General features: G+C 32.3%; 2 protein-coding genes across 4 annotated transcripts; both read right to left on the bottom strand.

Moving 5' to 3' along the window:
- Positions 1 to 689: 689 nt before the first annotated feature.
- On the bottom strand, positions 690 to 3,938 carry LOC140983284 (uncharacterized). 2 transcript variants are annotated; one of them, XM_073450262.1, is made up of 3 exons: positions 3,819 to 3,938; positions 2,367 to 2,543; positions 690 to 1,714 (listed from the first exon to the last, which is right to left on the bottom strand). In XM_073450262.1, exons 2-3 carry the CDS (start codon positions 2,521 to 2,523, stop codon positions 996 to 998), a joined length of 876 nt encoding a protein of 291 aa, XP_073306363.1. In that variant the 5' UTR covers positions 2,524 to 2,543; positions 3,819 to 3,938; the 3' UTR covers positions 690 to 995. The 2 variants fall into 2 exon arrangements, with proteins under 2 accessions (XP_073306363.1, XP_073306362.1); XM_073450261.1 differs by having other exon boundaries at positions 691 to 1,714; positions 2,367 to 2,570.
- A 12,194-nt stretch (positions 3,939 to 16,132) lies between these two features.
- On the bottom strand, positions 16,133 to 17,850 carry LOC140983047 (bidirectional sugar transporter SWEET1-like). Of its 2 annotated transcripts, XM_073449925.1 has the most exons (6): positions 17,643 to 17,850; positions 17,506 to 17,542; positions 17,163 to 17,258; positions 16,651 to 16,930; positions 16,427 to 16,546; positions 16,133 to 16,341 (listed from the first exon to the last, which is right to left on the bottom strand). In XM_073449925.1, exons 1-6 carry the CDS (start codon positions 17,677 to 17,679, stop codon positions 16,156 to 16,158), a joined length of 756 nt encoding a protein of 251 aa, XP_073306026.1. In that variant the 5' UTR covers positions 17,680 to 17,850; the 3' UTR covers positions 16,133 to 16,155. The 2 variants fall into 2 exon arrangements, with proteins under 2 accessions (XP_073306026.1, XP_073306025.1); XM_073449924.1 differs by lacking the exon at positions 17,163 to 17,258.
- Between the last annotated feature and the right edge of the window lie 1,212 nt (positions 17,851 to 19,062).

The raw sequence follows: 19,062 nt of genomic DNA, 5'->3' as shown, positions 1-19,062 counted from the left end.
CACAAATATGATCTGAATTTTGGTCCAACATATATGATCTCTCACTCTCAGTCCCATTAGGCCCACATACAAACGCATCAAAGCCCAAATAAATATAAATGGGCTAATGTGAAGCCCATTCAGAAACAAATTCCTATTTCTGTCTTGGTAATATTATTAGTGAATTTTCTAGCTAGGACGAGTTATTTCACGGAATAAAAATAGGAGTAGCATAGACATTGCTTGAGATTCCTATATAGGATGGGTCTTTCATTAGAAATCTAAGAAACCCTCGGTTGTTGTTATTTAATTTTCTACAATAATAACTGAGGATATTTGTTTAAGAAAATAATAATAAACAAAAAGCGTCAACAAAAATTTGATCAACTGATGATTTGTAGTTCATCTGACATCGATGTATCAAGTTCGAGACTCAATTGTAATATTATCTTCCCCCACTTTTTTTTTTTTACTCTCGAAGCAACTTGTAAAAATTCATGGTAAATATCATATATTTTAAAGTGGTAAAAATTAAACTTTATTTAAAATTTAATGAAAACTCGCAGAAAAAAAAAGACTTAGCTAACCTAATTAAATAGGGTATTGAGAGATCAACAATATTTGGCGTCAAATCAACAATTTACAACGTCGCGTCAGAACTCCAACAAAATATATAAGAATAATAAAAGACAAAATTATTGTACTAAGACCAAACTTAAATACCGAAACCCAAAATAGGCTAACTTACAAAAAAATTAGTTATTTCCCCATGTAATCTTTATCTTGGATTATTGTAACCTAGCTATGGTTATATAGAAAATTGAAATTTATCACTTACGTACAGTCTAAATTAAACCTTAGATGCTACAAAATATATAACAGGTAATGCACAAAATATAAAATGCATAGCTACATAGCGAACTCTAATTGGGATATCGCATCCATGCATGATCTTCCTCAATCAACATATCATGCTATATGTAACTTAACCTGGAGAAAAAACTTAGATAATGCTGCTAGTCAAGAAGAGATCCACCCACACCAAGAAAATCTATGAAGGTAACATTCTTCTTTTTGACAGATATCTGATCTTCAATCTGATGCTTCGTGTTCGATCTCATTTTATGTAAATGATCTGAATTTTCTGTGGTATGTACTGAGAGAAGCCTAGTACTGTTTAAGGCACCAAATGCTGCTAAAGCCCCATAAGCACCAAATCTCGAGAAATTGTTCTCGTGATTTGAGCTATATGATGTAGAACTGAGTAATTGGCCTTTTCTTGCCAATGAATCCAGAGAGTTATAATAAGAAAATAAATTATAATTAATAGGCCACGAAAGAGGCAAACTCGAGGATGATTGGCTGCGCAGTTGGGAAATCCCACCATTCGCGAAGCTGATTCTCTTGCCAGAACCCTCTTGGATGCCTGAATTCTTTGGTCGATAAACATAATTATAGGAGGGTTTGGTGAAATTTGTTGGAGGATTAGGATCTTGAAATCTATTTTTCTTGCTTGAAAACTTGGAATTTTCTCTTTGCTTTCTAGCCATGATCACATGCCAATGATTCTTCACTGCATTATCAGTTCTACCTGGGAAAAGCCTGGATATAAGTGCCCATTTATTGCCATGTAATCTGTGAGCTGCTAGCAATCTTTCTTCTTCGTCTTCTGAAAACGGCCTACTGTTTATTCTTGGATCCAGCTGATTAAACCATCTTAATCTGCAACTCTTCCCTGCATATCATATATATAATGGATCATAATTAAATTCTCGAAACAAATGACATAATAAGACGTAGCTTCTTTTGTGTGTGTGTGTGTGTGTGAATATATACGAATAATTGATAAATATACAAAATTTTCGGGGTCATGAAAAGAAAAGTGATTACTAGTTAAGAAAATTGGATTACGAAAATAATATATAACAAATTGGTTTCTAGTGTGTTAATAATTATCATATAAATATACATATATGTACGTGTATGTATATATAACATATATATGGTGATTGGTGAGCTCAATCCGGTGTTATAATTCTTGATGTCGAATCGCCTCTCGTAATATCTTCATAGATTCTTTGTTTTTCCATCAAAGGCAGATAAAGATACTTGTTAAGGGCACGAAAATTTTAAATACCGGAGAAGATTAGTAAACAAAAAATTGAAAAACAAATGGGATGCAAAAAATTGTATTTCAAAAGTTCTCATGAGGAAATCTAGCCACCCTAATCCTCACTCCTCACCTCCACATATAATTCAAGAATCGTTGTCTAGAATTAATCATCGTTTTTATTAGTGGCTCAATAATGACCTAACACATGATCTCTAAATAAGGGATTATACCTAAACAAATGAAATTAACCCTTAATTGGTGTATATATATGTACCTGATCTTCCTTGAAGCTTTTCAGCAATGGAATTCCAGTGTTGGGGACCGTATTGAAGAACAAGTTGCCGGAGTTTATCGTCTTCTGCAGGTCTCCAGTGCCCCCGAGGACAAGTACTCCTTGTATCATTGCTCGAACCACGGCAAGTTTCATCCATATATATCCTTAGATGTCAATCTACCACATGAATTTCTCAAAGATATACTGAAAAAAACAGGAGTAAAAATTTTATATATTGAGAGATCACGAGTACACAAATGTGAAGCGCAGTAATGAAAACACAAAATGAATTGGTTGAGTTTCATTTAGAGGTGTGGATATATGCTTGCAGTAACTTGTTTGCTTAATTGTTTTTGCACCACAAAATGGACTTTTCTCCATGTTGAGAGACTCTTTCTTTCATTGATGGCCACATCTTTGGTTAAAAATTGTTACTTTGGGTTAAAAGAAAATCTAGATTATTGATTTCTTTGGAATTAATTATTATATGTTATCTCAGACGAGAGGTTTTGTGTTAAGATTGGAACTTGTACATAACTCAGTCCCAAAAACTAGCTCAAGAGGGGAGGATTATCCAAGTCCATATATGCAACTCACATGTATATTATCCAATCGATGTGAAACAACTAACACACACTCCTCACGACCATGAATGAACATCTGGATCGTGGGGTTTACAAATGACCCAACTATAGGCATAACGAGTGTCCTAACTATAGGCAGTTTAACGTATAACGGTGGAACCTGATTCTGATACCATGTTAAGATTGTGACTTTGACCTAACTCAACCTTAAAAACTAGCTCAAGAGGGGAGGATTGTCCACATCCATGTATGCAACTCCTTCCACATCAGTTGGATAAAATACCTGAGAGTTACATATATGGAATTAGACAATCTTCCCCTCTTGAGTTAGCTTTTGGGGTTGGTTAGGTCAAAGTCCACATCTTAATATTTTGATGTAATCATCTTGGTATATGTGGCCATTTGAATTTGTGCTTTTCAATATATAGCATTTAATTAAAAATGTTGAGAAATGAAACATTTTTCGGTAAATGGGAAAAAATACTAATTTATTGCAGGAAAACAAAATTTTGAAAAATTAGAGAACAAAGGTAACTTACATGTCCAATTTCAAATTTTTTCCAACCATTTTTTTTTATAACTATGATAATATTTAAATTAATTAAAATGAACCTTTGGAAATTCAAGAACCAAAGCGATAATTGATGAATAAAATATATCTAACTGAACTAAAAATTTACACGTGAACGGAAAAAAAGAATTATGCGAAACTCATACGCTCAACTAATATAGATGATTCATGTCATAATAAGATTATGAGAAGTCAGAAAAGTATGGATTCCATTTTACATAATACATGAGAAAGAGCAGAAGAAGAAAAAATGACCCAAAAAAATCGTAAATCAAATGAGAAAAATTAAGTATTTACCTCGAATTCGAAAAAGTAGGCAAGTGAAAGATATAAGAAGGAAAATGGGAGGAAAAACATCATGAACATTACAGAGGACAGCAGCAAAAGTGAGATTTCATAGATACATAAGCGAATTTGCTTGATATATAATTGTAAGGCTTTTAAAGCTTAAGAACTCAGCATCGATATAATGATGAGAAATTAGTTAAAAGCTTGTAATTTTTTTTGGTAATATTTAATAGGAGATTTTTATTTTTTTTTTAAAAAGAGGGTAAGTACTAAAAATTATTTACTGCAATTAGTTAACATTTTCCACATTATTTTAGCACGTTTAATTTCTTTTCGTGGCCGTAACGATTTTCTTACTGTAGAGTGATTTGTGAACTGTAAAAACTATCAGCAAACAGATAGAACCAAATTGTTACAGTATTTTAGTAATTTCTTCTTGTGTGTAGAATGGGCGAAGTAGATGGGAAAGTGAATTTACACACATTGAGAGATATTTAAAAATTGATTTCTTAACTGAATGATTATTCCATAACCCACGAAATTGATTGCCTAGCTCTCGATCGATAGTCCTTTGGTTCAATTTGATAAGATAATGTATAAGATGCAGTATCTATTAACGTCACCAATTGTCAAGCATACAACAGTACTCCATGGTGGTTGCAATATCAGTGTCAAATCTTAATTAATGTCTGGTGACATGTATTTATATTTTCTTATGAGATAGTCTCACGGATCTTTATTCGTTAGATGGATCAACTATGTTTATATTTATAATATATAAAAAATAATATTTTTGATATAAAAATTAATGATTTTTTATGAGTGACACAAATAGAATATTTATCTCACAAAATTGATATGCGATACCGTCTCACTGGAATTTTTGTGTTATATCATAGATTATCTAATCAAGTTAATCAAAATTTTCTGAGGTTTACCAATTTGTCTAATGATGCAACTAAACAAAATGTATTACTTTTTTTTTTTCAAAGCGCGGGGACAATGGTTAAACATACGTGCTTATCACAATTACGGAAATTAATATTGGGTTAATCATTCATGGTAATTATTTCTTTTGAGAATGTTAAACTACAACTCTAAATGGTTACAAATTTAGTTTAAACACGCTGAAAGTTTATTTTAGTAATAAAATAGTTTAATACCTTATTAATTCTTATATTTTACTTTAATTTGAAGTGTTTAATAGATTCAGATGTATCAAGTCATTAAGAAAATGAAAAAAATTGAATGGAAATGGAAAGGGAAATGCTGATGCGATGACCGAAATTGCTAATCGTCACATCAACTCTCCAACGAAATAAGACTATAAACAAACAAAAAACAAAATTGCACGACTAAAACTTAATTAGATGACTAAATTTGTTATTTTCTTAATAGATAATGTGGAAAAAATGAAGAGACTGTAATTTGGGATAAAAGGTTAAATCTTGAGGACTATTAATTTTGAACAAACTTCATGTTATCTTAAAAGATAGGATTGCGTGATCTTATTTGTTACATCCTTGCTCTTAATTTTCTCATTAATATTTCCAGTTAGAAACTACAAATTTACATATCTAACTTCGAACTTGCTAGCTATACGCACGTAGAGTGTTAGCCTAACAACTTTTGCGCATAATGCCTCACTAAATTTCAAATTTTCTTGGACAAAACTTACATCGACCAGAAAACGTTCAAATTAAAAATATTTTATTTCAAAATATATAAGTCATGTTAGTTTTATACAGGACAACATTTGTGATATTTTTTTATGATGAAAAAGGAAAGATTTGAAATAGCTAGCTTTCGATTATGTATCTTAAATTAACCAAATCAAATGAGATGTAGTGCGTAGCCTACATGATCTTGAGGAAGGCGAACGTGGATTTTATTTTGGCCAATTTAAATGCAATTATTTTCAAATTTCGTTTGATATTGTTACGTTTCACCCATTAATCTTGGGGGAAAAATGTTCAAAAGGAAAAAAAAAAACATTCTCTTATGTATCCTTTTTAACTAAATTCTTTGAGAGTGGCTGCTCATGCATGCCTGTGTGTGCACTATATTAAAAGAGCGTGTTTGTAGGGATTTAATTAAACTCGGGATTTGCATAGAAACGATTCTTCAGCAGCCAATATTCCTTTACAAATGATGGCCTAACACCTAAATAAAAAAATTTTAAAATCCGAAATGAAGTATACCGTACGAATTATATGCGAGGATCAGACATTTCTTGCTGAAATTTAGTTAATACCAACCCCCAATTTATTAATCCTTGCAACTATATTTGATCGTTAATCTGTTTAAATTCAAATGATAAAGTACAGTATTTAGTTGGCATAATATCTGAGAAATATTTGCATTTCTTTTTCAATTAGCAATTCAAAACTTCTAATTCTCAATTTAGGTAAAGTATACGAGACTAAGGATTGTGACAGTTTATCTATTTCTTGTGAACATATGACTATAGACAAGTGGATGTGTTTTATTTAGCTTAACTTTCGAAAACATTATTTATTAGAAAAATATCATGAAAAAAATGATACAATCTTTTGCTGCCCTAATCGTTTCATTCCTTGTGAGATATCATACATTGTAATCTTTTACTTCGTTAATATATTGATTGCAAAAGAAGAAATTTCCGACAACACCTGAGAAATATTGTAACGCCCCGATTCAAATATTGTCTCCATTGTAACAATGACAAAAACTCGTGTGAGACGGTCTCACGGGTCGTATTTGTGAGATGGATCTCTTATTTGGGTCATCCATGAAAAAATATTATTTTTTATGCTAAGAGTATTACTTTTTATTGTGAATATGGGTAGGGTGGAACCGTCTCACAGATTAAGATCCGTGAGACGGTCTCACATGATACCCACTCTTGTAACAATACAGGTCTTTCCAGCGTGTTTATGTCATCATTCACACACACATACCTTGAAAAACTTATCAGGTGTCACCTATCTTGAATTGCCAAAAGTCAAATACACTTAACTTTGGGGTTTTTAATTTATTGGCTCCAAAGAAGATACATGTTGTTGATATTAGTGGTATCTATCAAATCTTTCTAATCCCTGGATCCTCAACTGCACAATTTCATACCTACACAGTCTTGGAATCTCTGTCATTCCGTTGTGAGACTTGTTCATTCATGTACCCCTTCACCTAGAATAATATCAGAAGCCGCTCATTGTCTGTACAACTTCTTGGCATGAGCGATTGTTGAGTATATTTTAGTGTTTGTCTTGGGAAAACACGAGCTATAAACGGGTAAAAAAAATGGGTATGAAAAATTTGTCGAGTAAAGAGTTTGAGTATTTTTCCTTAAAACGATATTCTCCCGCTCCGTTGCTCACAGTTGTTAGCAAGTCGTTTCTTAAAATACAACGACTATAAAATTTAAAATAGTAGCACTACACATTTTAAATCACAAGAACTTTGAAATGTTAAGAACACAATCAATATGGTATATAAACTTTTCAAGTTTAAATTTTAAACATTAAACTTAAAAATCCAAATTCAAGATTTTAAATCTTGCAAACTTGGATTTAAGCACAATTGTTTTATAAATTCGAAAATTGAAGGAAACTCTCAATTTTAATTCCAAAATTCGAATTTAAGCGTATAAATTAACAAAATCCAAACTCACGAGTTTAATCTTCTAAATTTAGATTTTAAGTGGTAAAGATTAAAAATTCGTACGTAAAATTAAATTAACTATATATATATATATAAAAAATATTTTCCATCTATTTTTTTCTCTTTCGATAAAATTCGGACAATTAATTTCTCACTAATCCTAAGTACTGATAATCGAGAAAATAATTTTATTACAAAATTTTATTTACAACTTGTTCGAATTATCTATCAACGCTAAATGGACACATAAACCATTTTTCCAACAACAATCATTCTTCCTCCTCTTTAATTATGGGCTTCACAGATATAATATATATACACATATATGCCCATCGGTGGTACTTATACGAAGCTACCAAGAAACCTTTTTATCATATTTAATTAAGGAAGAAAACATTGTTGTGTATTATATTTATCGAAAATATATTACGGATATAACAAAAATCAAAGTTGGTAAACGCCAAATGCTGGAGAATAAATGGTTGACAAGATTTCCGAGTTCTCATCTTCGTGGAATCTTACGAGGGAAAGCTACATTTGAAAAGAACTTGGTGAATGGGATTTACTATTGTAGAGTTTCAAGAAAATTTAATTGGAGTATTGATATGTAAATTATCGCAACAAAAGATTAAGTAAATTCGTTATTATATAGTATAGATAGAGCATGTGCTCATATAATAAGTTTTGCGATTATAATCTAGGATTAGGTATATTGTAAAATGGTTTTTCGCATCTTTATTCGTGAGACGAGTCAACCATGCTCATATTTACAATAAAAAATAATATTTTTCATGGATAGTTCAAATAAAATATCTGTCTCACAAAATTGATCTGTAAGACCGTCTCACATGAGTTTTGTAATAATCTAATCAGCTTCAATATTAAGAGGGTGTTTGGCTAAACTTATTTAAAATAACTTATAAGCTCTTACGTCTTATGAGTTGTTTTAGGAGCTGCTAAGATGTGAGGTTTTATTTTGAAAATAAACTGTTAAAATGTTTGAATGAACTTATTTAAAATAGCTTAAAGCTATTAATGTGTTGATATTATAAAATCTTTTTTATTATTAATGAAAATAGTTTTATACTTTTAATATTTAAACAAATAAGTCTATTTTAAATTTATATTTAGAAAAATTTATGTTCTTTGGAGAAAAATATGTAATATTATTTTTAATGTGTATAAATAAAATATTAATAAAAAAATTGTAATTAATAACTCACTAAATAAAATATTAACACTTTTGTTTTTATATCATGATAAAGAGTAGATCTCTTGTGAGACGGTCTCATGAATCTTTATCTGTGAGACGAGTCAATCCTACCGATATTCACAATAAAAATAATACTCTTAGTATAAAAAATAATATTTTTTCATGAATGACCCAAATAAAAGATCCATCTCACAAAATACGACCCGTGAGACCGTCTCACGCAAGTTTTTGATCATGATAAAAAGATAGGAAAAACAGTATTTTAAATTTGATAAAAAAAAAAAAAAAACAAAATGATAACATGGATAGTTAAGAAGTGATTGTAAAAAAAAATTTAAGAATATATATAATGATATTTTGGAGAAGTCAAATATAAAAATAAGATATTTTTGAAAAATTGTGGGGTATCTTAAATTTTTTTTAAAATATCTTATAAGCTGCCAACAAAAACTCACAAGTTTGCAATTTTTTTTACCAAACAAATTATAAGTGTCACGTCCCGATACCGGGGTGAGTTGACATCCGACGTTGTTTTACAATTATTTATTCGTAAATCAACAAGCCTTATAGTACAGTGTACAACCAAACCAGTCTTTTTCATAAAACATACATTGTCTTTACAACGTAATCAACTTAACAAACGAGTGCAGAAACGAATAACGTAAAAATAAAAGATAGCCAAATTCCAAAGTATGTCTTGATCAACTGAAACCTTGTTACCATCCCCAGAAATGCATTTGCTCTTCTTCTTCAACTTGTTTTTCATTCTTATCTGGGAGTGAGAGGTGTAAGGGTGAGTATTTTGTGAAATACTCAGCAAGTGGGGGACGATCGATCACAATAACACAAGAATATACATATATAGATCTTAACAATTCGAAATTTTCCGTGTCTCAACAAACGTCGGAACAATAAATAGAAAAAATGATAGACACGACATAACTTATAAATATTTATGTAAATATTAAATGAATTTCATGTCACAATAATAATTCATAACAAAATCAGGACATGATATTAACAATGAGCATAACTTATCATATGCATATAGACATATCATATATTATTCGTATTGCACTGTTATTTCATCTTATTATCCATGGTGTTACTGATCAGTCCTCTATATGTAATTCCTCTAAGGGGTGAGGCCATATATCGGTTATTATTACCCACCGCATAAGGGCCATAAACTTGTCATATCTTATCATGTTTTAGGAAAATTTTTCTTTTTACTATTTCTAACTTGAATCATAACAGTGCCTTTAAACATAATTCTTAGAATACACCAAATTGATGTTTAAGAATATATATTAGAATATAACATGAAACGAAAACAACATAATTTTGAAACGAAAGGAACATGCACTTGAAATTGATTTAAACATGCTTAACAATTTATCAAAACGAATTATTCATATATCAAATCGAACGAATATATCATGTCGATCGATTTTTCGAAAACATACTTAAATACTTTAAAACACAAGCCCACTTACTGAAAAGGTGCTCCAAAATTACGGAAGAAACAAGCTGGAATTTATCGTCCGAAAATCCGTAAATTAGCTAAATTCGGTTGAAATCCGAGCAGTTTTCTTGCCGAATTGTTTCACAAAATTTGACCGTATGGATGAGGCTGAAATTTTGATATGATGTTTAAAACATATGAAAGTGTAATATGAATGGTGGAGATTAGATTTGAATAAACCGTTGGACTGGAAGTTTCTCTCGAAAATGAACAAAATATCTAGCTCGAAAATATCACTCAAGAAAATGTTGATGGTGTCCAAGCTTCATTCATGATCTAGTTTGAGAGGTTTATGGTGTGTCTTCCCTCATTCTCAAAACATCTATTTATAGGTAAGATTGGAGAATAATTCTTATAATTTAATGCATGCTTTAAAATATTTTAATTATTTTAGTCAAAAATTTGGGCACCATTGTTTTTCAATGTTTTGAACTCTTGTTTTTTCAATGTTTTGAACTCCATAATAGATAATAAATATAATACTAATACTAATAATTAATAATAATAAATCATATTCTTACAATTAGAGCTTATAATCTATTTTTTAGACTTTATAAATTCTACCAAACACCGTCTAAATGTGATTTAGTTATATGTACATTAAAATTAAATTTCAGATTTATGCTAATTTTTTTTAAAAAAAAAAGTATACATAAAAAAATTCTTCATTTGACGACAACTTTCCTGCATGAGCTTAGATGAAATTTAATTTTACTTTCAAATCATACAAAAACAACCCTTAATTAATTTCTTCTTAGTTCTTATTTTCCGATGTTTTGATACGTCTCACTCGCAACTTGCAACGTCTAACAAGAATATGTATATGTATAAAGTAAAAGCATGATGGGAGAGCAAGAACGTACAGATATTCTATCAAATAATGAACGTTTAACTAACTAATTAATTAATCGATTCTATTATGTATGGTTATATTTTAATTTAATTTTATTGAAAATAGAAATGGGGTTGGGCCTCCATGTCAAGCCCAAAACTAAGAACTCAATGTTTTGGTACATTTTCCAATTAATTTTTACCCTTTTTGCAGCTGAACGTATAAAGAGACCAATGCTAAGATGCAACAGCCATTAATTTTATCCCTTCAATTGTTTCTTATGCGCAAATTGAGCAATTGACTACAAGTAAATCAAATGGTCCGTGCTTGTGTTCTCATGTACTATAGGAGATTTTTTTATGGCTGCAAAGATATGGCAAAAGTGATTGGAAGAGCATTTCTAGACACTGAATGATGTAATATGTGGAAGAAAATCGAACATTATATCCAACTATTGACTAATTTGTAATTATATATCTTGTTTTCCTCAATGTTTGAATCTTTCTAAACACTTAAATCCTCGGTAGATGATGTAATATTTGTTTTTATGGATATGTGCTTAAGGATCTCAAATACTTGTATTTAATTTATAGGCACTCTCATAGCATCAATGAAAATATCAGGATCGTGACAGTAAAAAAACATGCGCATACACGTCTCAAAATTCTAAAATCGAGGTCGTGCTTGCATCTTTGGTCCAAAATTTATACTGCGGTCGTCGTCGCTGTCTCCTTTTTATCTTGAGATGGGCCACAATATGATTTGTGAAAATTCAAATTTTCTTTCAACTAGAACAAATGGCTAGCCGGCTACGCTCGGAAACGCTTCAGGCGAATGAATTCACATTATAATTAAGGAGGAGAAACGACCCAGCATCGACGATATAACAGTGGTTGATCCCAAGAGCACACCAGCTCTAGATTTGCCGCCCATGACTCATGAGTCAGCCCATTTGCTAACTAACATAGCCTTGCAGGGCGTGGCACACCAGCAGCAGGGAAACCAACATATATTTATGATAGAAAAATATTGCCTCCAGTTTTGGGCTGGTAGTAGACGCATGAACAAGTTTAATTAAGTTTACGTTCTTTTAAGTTTTTAATTCAAGTTGTAAACGCTTACGCAAATTTTTATCGTTTTCAGAGTTACTATTATAAAGACGATTCGATTTTATGATATTAATGAAATAAATTGGTTTTGGTTTATAATGTACTACGAGGCTTGTTGTTTAGCAATTATGTGATTATTGAACAACGTAGGTGTCGACTAACCTCGGTTTCGGGTCGTGACTCCAAGTTTATTTATTTGGTCATAGCCTGCAATTAAGTTTTAATAAAAAGTCTAGTACTCGACTCGACTTATACTATTTTGTAAATAGTTTTGGCCTTGCATTTCTTGTTTCTTAGCTGTTTTTCATGTTATTACTAAATTTGCGTGTTGCACAGCTGAGTTGAGATAATAAAATGTAAAAGATAGAAGTGTATTTCATTTAACTCATCAACACATGCTGTGAGGCCCGAGGCCGAAGAGGACGAGGGGTAATCGCTGGTGTCATGAGGTTGCACTGACAATGAGCGGTTCCTGATATGCTTTCAGGCGAAAGGAACATGAATGAACCGATCTCGTACCGGAATGAGAGGAATTCCAAAAGTATTCAGGTATGGAACTCTGCAGGAGGACTTAAAAGATTTGATGGATACTACTAATATTAAGGAGATGCATTTTCTTTTCGGGAGCTCTTCAGAACTCCAAAAATTAAGCATGCTTGAATTTTGGCAATTCTGAAATAGGTGACCCCATGGGAAGTTTCCTATGGTGCATGTGAATGAGGACATAAGCATGCTGGAAAGACTTTGTTAGAGTAGGTGTCCGTCGAGCCAAGTGTTGGTCGAGTGTTCACAATGAAACTCTATGTATAAACAATCTTTATTTTAATTATATTTGAAATTATTGTTTTGGCACATCTTTATCTGTATACCCATGCTAGTTGCATAGATAATACAAATAGTAGAAAGAATATGAGATGCTCATATGATGAGTATCATGAAACTCATATTTGGAATACTGTATATTCTAAACAGTTCCTAGTCGATTCAGCCGCCGATAAGAAGGATATAGGCCGCTCGAGTCGGAGACTAGTATCTGCGATGTGAGTACCATGTTTCATTGGTAGGGGACAAATTGATGTCCGAGCATGCAGATAGATGCTCCTGGTAGAGTGCACTGAACAACCCTCCGTCTACGACTTTCCAAGTGGTTCTCACTTATCGAGTGGAAACATCCTAATTTATGGTTGTACACCATTAGTCCTTATGACTCGGGACAACATTGAGACTCTATATGTTAGCATTGCAATTTGACTTGTTTACCGACTCTCATGGGGTCATCAGGTGGCAATGTTGGGTGTTCTGTCGAAACATATAGGAGTCGATGCATTGTAGTCGGGGACTCACCGCTTACCTTCGAGTATGGATATCCTATGTGTATGTAGTATGAAATATCTGATCAGAGTGTTGGTAGTAATTATGAAAGGGGTTTCATAGATTACACCATCGATGCGACTACGACATGACACATAGTATCGATTCTTTGACAGCTCTCGATATACCAATAGTTGTCGAATCGGTCGAGATATATGAGATGAAGGGACCGTACTGTACGCTAACCATAATAGATTGGTTCATGCAGTCACTATCATTTGATACCTAGGGAATCATGTAAGCGATGCTACTAGGCGTTTAACATGATTGGTTGGGTACTATCAGACTTGAGTTCTGACGTTCTTATTATCAAGGAGTTGATAAGTAAGAATGAAGCAATTGGGGTATGCTCATATAAGGATATGTTTAGTCCCGAATCACATGGAGATGTGAACCCACGGTTAGTTGTATTATTGAACCATTGAGGACCACATAAGTGCTAACTTTCTAGATCCCGTTGAGAAGTAAAATAGTTCAATGTGTTGAACGGCTTATAAAGGAGTTTATAAGCGTAAACAAAATAGAAGTATGACTTCTATAAGAAAATTATTGAGAATGTAACTTTTAATTGATGGAAGTGTTCCTAAATTAAAAGTTGACCAAATAAATAATGTATTTGAAAATTGTGATTTTCATAAACATTATTATGGACTAAATTAAATTAATTCAAGTGTTGAATTAATTAAACACTGGTGGGGCTAGTAGAGTCCAAATAATTAAATTAATTCAAGTGTTGAATTAATTAAACACTGGTGGGCCTAGTAGAGACCAAATAATTAAATTAATTCACGTTTCGAATTAAATAAATAATGTATTTGAAAATTGTGATTTTCATAAAAATTATTATGGACTAAATTACATTAATTCAAGTGTTGAATTAATTAAACACTGGTGAGGCTAGTAGAGTCCAAATAATTAAATTAATTCAAGTGTCGAATTAATTAAATAATATTGGATCTTGTAGAGCCCAATTAGAAATAATTATTTAACTAGTGGGCTTGAGTAAATTCAAGTAAAGTTTAAATGATCTCAAATATGTTTGAGACATTAAATAAAAGTCCATGAGATTTGTAATTGTTACAAACCCAAATAGAAAAGCATGCAAGAGAGGTGAAGGGTTGGGGCAACTTTTTAATAAAACAATGCATGGCATGCTCATGCACTTTATCACTTTTTCAAGCACCAAGAAAAGTCGTCCTCCCCTTCTTTCCTCTAGCCTTGGCCGAAATATTCATGCCATTCTCTCCTTCATTTTGTTTCTTCAATTGTTGAAGATTGCATACACTTCTCAAAGAAAAATCCTCTAATTTTTCTAGTGCAAAATTAGAGGGGATCTTCCTTTTGGTGGTGAGCTTAATTTTTGAGCAAGGAGTGCTAATTGGAAGCTTGAAGATTTGTCTTGCCATTGAAAAGCTTAGTTGTTTGACAACTAAGTTGGAGTCATCATCAATCTTTTAAGATTGATAGGTATATCTTTAAAACACTCTATGTATGACATTTTGTGTTTTATTTTATTTGCTACACATCTTAGTGTTTAGGGTGTTCGATTTTCTTGAATGAAAAATATTTTGAAACTTCCGTTGCGTATCCGGGCACCTTAAACGATCCCCTTTCAGACTTGTCTGGATACAGTGGGGATAGTCGATGAATACGAGGCTTTCCACATGCAAGAGGCACATCAAGTTGGGGATGAAAAGAAACGAGATAAAACGATAGAAAAGCAAATAAGAGAAACAACAGTTTTCATGTGTTCTTTTTTGCAAAAGTGTGAGTCTCGCCTTCTTTAAAATGTATCAATCATGTGGCCATTGACCAGATTTCTGGGACAGCAATGGGTATATGTAATTGTCGAGTTAAAGCAACTGTGTTAGAAAGCAAGTCAGAGTGGAATTGTCTAGCTTGATCAATATTAGGATATGCATGTGGCTCGCCTTTGGAACCGGTTGTAGTGTCGTTATCAGATTTGGATGTCAGGCTTTAGCATATCCCAAATATGGCTACATGTGCAATCAGAGTGACAAAACAAATTCTCTCTATTTCCAGCGTGGTAATAAGTAATAACCATGATGCCCTTCATATATAAAAATTAGGCGGTAAGATCAGGGGAGGACAGAGGATTCAGGAAGAAGAGCGACCAGATCAAACCAAGAGCGGTGAAACTTAATTTTTATGAGAAATTGTAGATGAAAATTTAATCTGTTTATTGTTCAAGGGGTGGCAATCGTCCATATCGCCCGTCCTTCCGCTTATTCCGACCTTGGGAGTCCTCTAGCGTATTTGTAGGATAGCTGTCGACCTGTCACGGTAACTACCTAATGTGGTGAAATGAAATCCCTCCATTCAGGTATCTAATTGGTGACCTCCATGTGGGAAGTTATGTGTATTTCAAACTAGGTGACTGGATATGGTACGATTTTATTATGCTTTGAAACTTGAATTATGTGTGGACTTTATATAATTTCAACGAAGGTTATATCGATTATTTGGGAACGTTAAACTTAGAAAGAAAAACTGGGAACCAATACACGGCCTACGTTATTTGGAAATTACAACAAAAGCCATTCTGGTTGCAATATGAGTTGGAAAAAGAAACATTTCTACAGAAGGAACAAGCTCAGAATGGGACGACTCCGTTTCGATCCAGGGACCGAGACTTAGACTTGTTCATCCTGTGATGAATGTGTGTTTGATGGCTTCTCCTGGTGGGGCTTGGAGATGCTTTTCTCCATCTCCTGGGATTCATTAGCCGCACCTTTCTGGGTCTGGCCTTTGTTTTTGCGGTATATGGCATATAGTATCAGTTGCACTGCACCTAATCCACAGCCAAATCCATTTGGAATCTGGAAAGATTGTTTTCATATGATCAGTTGTGTACAGATTCGCGAGCCCACTCATAATTTTAGCACTTCAATATCATATACTTACAGCAACAAAGGGATCCTTTCCAAGGAGGCCAAAGACAAACCAGGATGTACCACACAAGAACACAAACAATGATAAGAAGAAGGGCATGAATTCCACACTTTTAGTCTTGATCACCATCCTCTGCATACACAAAGCAAAAGGCAAAAAGAATTAGAAACCAAATAATTTCAGACACCATTAACAAAATACAACTATTTTACAAAAACAAGGTAATGGAAACTTACTATGATTGTCAAAGGTGAACCATACATTATGATCGAGAAGACAGTAGCCGCGACTCCACAGAAAAACTTTCTGCCTTTGCCATGGAGAGCGAATAGAGAAACAAACGCGACAATTGCAAAAATGGCGAGGACAAGAGTGAGCAATCCCAGGATCTTGCCCTTTTCTTTCTTTGGTGCAAATATGAGAAAGATCAGCACGTAAACCAATTCAATGGCAGCACCGGTGCCATTTATCGTTGAAACTAGCATGTTGTTGGGTGACACAAAGGGGAGACCATACCTAGATAAGTTCATTCATGAAAAAGAGCCAAATCATCTAAAGTGGGCGTTGCCCTGTCAAATTAAATTAAATAATTTCTAATTTTATTGCTGAAAACGCAATAATTCACCCATTCCACTAAATTTCTAACTTGGCCTCGAATATTCAGAAAAAAACGTTTGGTGGAACATATCTCTATATGAAAAAACATCCGCAAACCTCTGGTTAATCGAACAAATTTCAAGAAGCTCACCAAGCAGAAAGCAAGCAGTTGAGTAAGGTCATGACATAGGGAACTCCAGAAAACTGCTCAGTAGACCTTTTCTTTACAATCCTTTTGAAGGTAATCCTATCAGATATCATCATATGATAATAATAATCATTAGAAAATACCATAGTAAGATGATAAAGAAGTGATATTTTCTGAATCTTGAGGTAGAAATACTCTTAACTACAGAGTGAAAAAATCCAGCCAGCCAAGGCGAGAGCCATAAGAACAAAATATTTAAATTTTGATGCGTGATTTTAAGCATGAAATACGTTAGCTCGTGCACACACAAAAACAGATAACTAATTCTGGTAATGGGGAAGCTCACAATGGTGCCAAGAAAAGAAACAGAGCGAAAGCATTCCCTGTAAAATTACAGGAAAAAAATAAAATTAGAAGACAAAGATATAATAAAAAAATTACTACCCAAGAAAAGATTCTTCGGAGCATGGCGAAAAAACCCACCAAATATTCCAACGACGAAATGCAGAGTATTCTCCATATCTTCCTCGTGTTCTTGAAACACAAAACTCAACAAAGAGCTGTGTTTACCGAAAAACCCTGATCAAGAAACGCCTCAAATTCCACGGGAGAACGACAAAAAGATATCTTTCAGTTTCAAGACTGATGTGTGTGTCTGTGTGTTTGAGCTTCATATGTTGAGAAAACCAGTTAAGAGGCACACAGATATATATATACACCAAAACGGGTAATTAGAAAGCAATATAGCGTGAGAGAACTTGAATTGTGCCCTCATGCATAATTATTTTTTGAAAAAAAAATCATAGCAAGCCTTTTTTAATTTTAAATTTAATATATTGGAAGGTCATTTTATATTATCATTTAGTATATTTTTGTATTTTCTTTTTTTAAAAAAATTTTATTTTCCTTTTTTTTTCCCTGACGGAATCAAAGAATCTGTCATATATTTAAACTGTCTGGTGGCTAGCTACGTAAGAATTTGGCGATAACAAAAACTCGTGTGAGACGGTTTCATTGGTCGGATTTTGTAAGACAGATTTTTTATTTGGGTCATCCATGAAAAAGTATTAATTTTTATGCTAAGAGTATTACTTTTTATTGTGAATATTGGTAGGGTTGACTCGTCTCACAAATAAATATTCGTGAGACCGTTTCACAAAAGATCTACTCTTTTAGATAATATTTGTGCAGCTGCAAAAATTTCAGTTACCAGGCCGGTAAAAATTTCGTTGAATGGGTAAAACCATTTCTAGCTTTTCCTACATTTTAAATGAAAATTTAAAAAAAATGAATTTTAAATATAATATAAAATTCTCATTTTTTCTTTTTTTTTTTGTAGCAGCCATATACATTGTTTGTTACACCAAATCATGAAAGTTATATATAAATTTGTTAATAAATATACATATATATTTACATATTCATTTATTTTTTAAAGAAATGTTTTTATTTTTTTGGAAAAATTAAACAGTTGATATTTTTTTAATATTAAAAGTAAACATGCTAAAAAAAGTAAATAAATAAATTTACCGGTATCCAATACTCGACTAAGAAAGTAATTGAGTTCACCATATGAACTTTCAAATTCAATCAAAAATAGGTCCGTACACAATTTTTAAAGAAAAAATATAAAATTCCAATATTCTGCTAGCATCTTATAAATTACTTTACCAAAATAAAATAAACCAACTTGATAAGGTTCATAAATACAAATATCAAAATCAGTATTTTACCAAAATAAAATAAACCAACTNTACATATAAAAAAATTATTTTTTGGACCAAATATAATTGTTTACTGAAAATTAACACGATATAAAACTTATTCTATGATTCATAAAGTTTTTTCGATATTAATGAGGATTGTTTATTTTCGAAGTTAGCATTCTTGGAGTACTTATTAA

This window comes from Primulina huaijiensis, chromosome 8 (genome assembly GCF_012295235.1).
Source record: "Primulina huaijiensis isolate GDHJ02 chromosome 8, ASM1229523v2, whole genome shotgun sequence".
In the NCBI taxonomy this organism is placed as follows: domain Eukaryota; kingdom Viridiplantae; phylum Streptophyta; class Magnoliopsida; order Lamiales; family Gesneriaceae; genus Primulina; species Primulina huaijiensis.
This window is presented reverse-complemented; position numbering and strand designations above follow the sequence as displayed.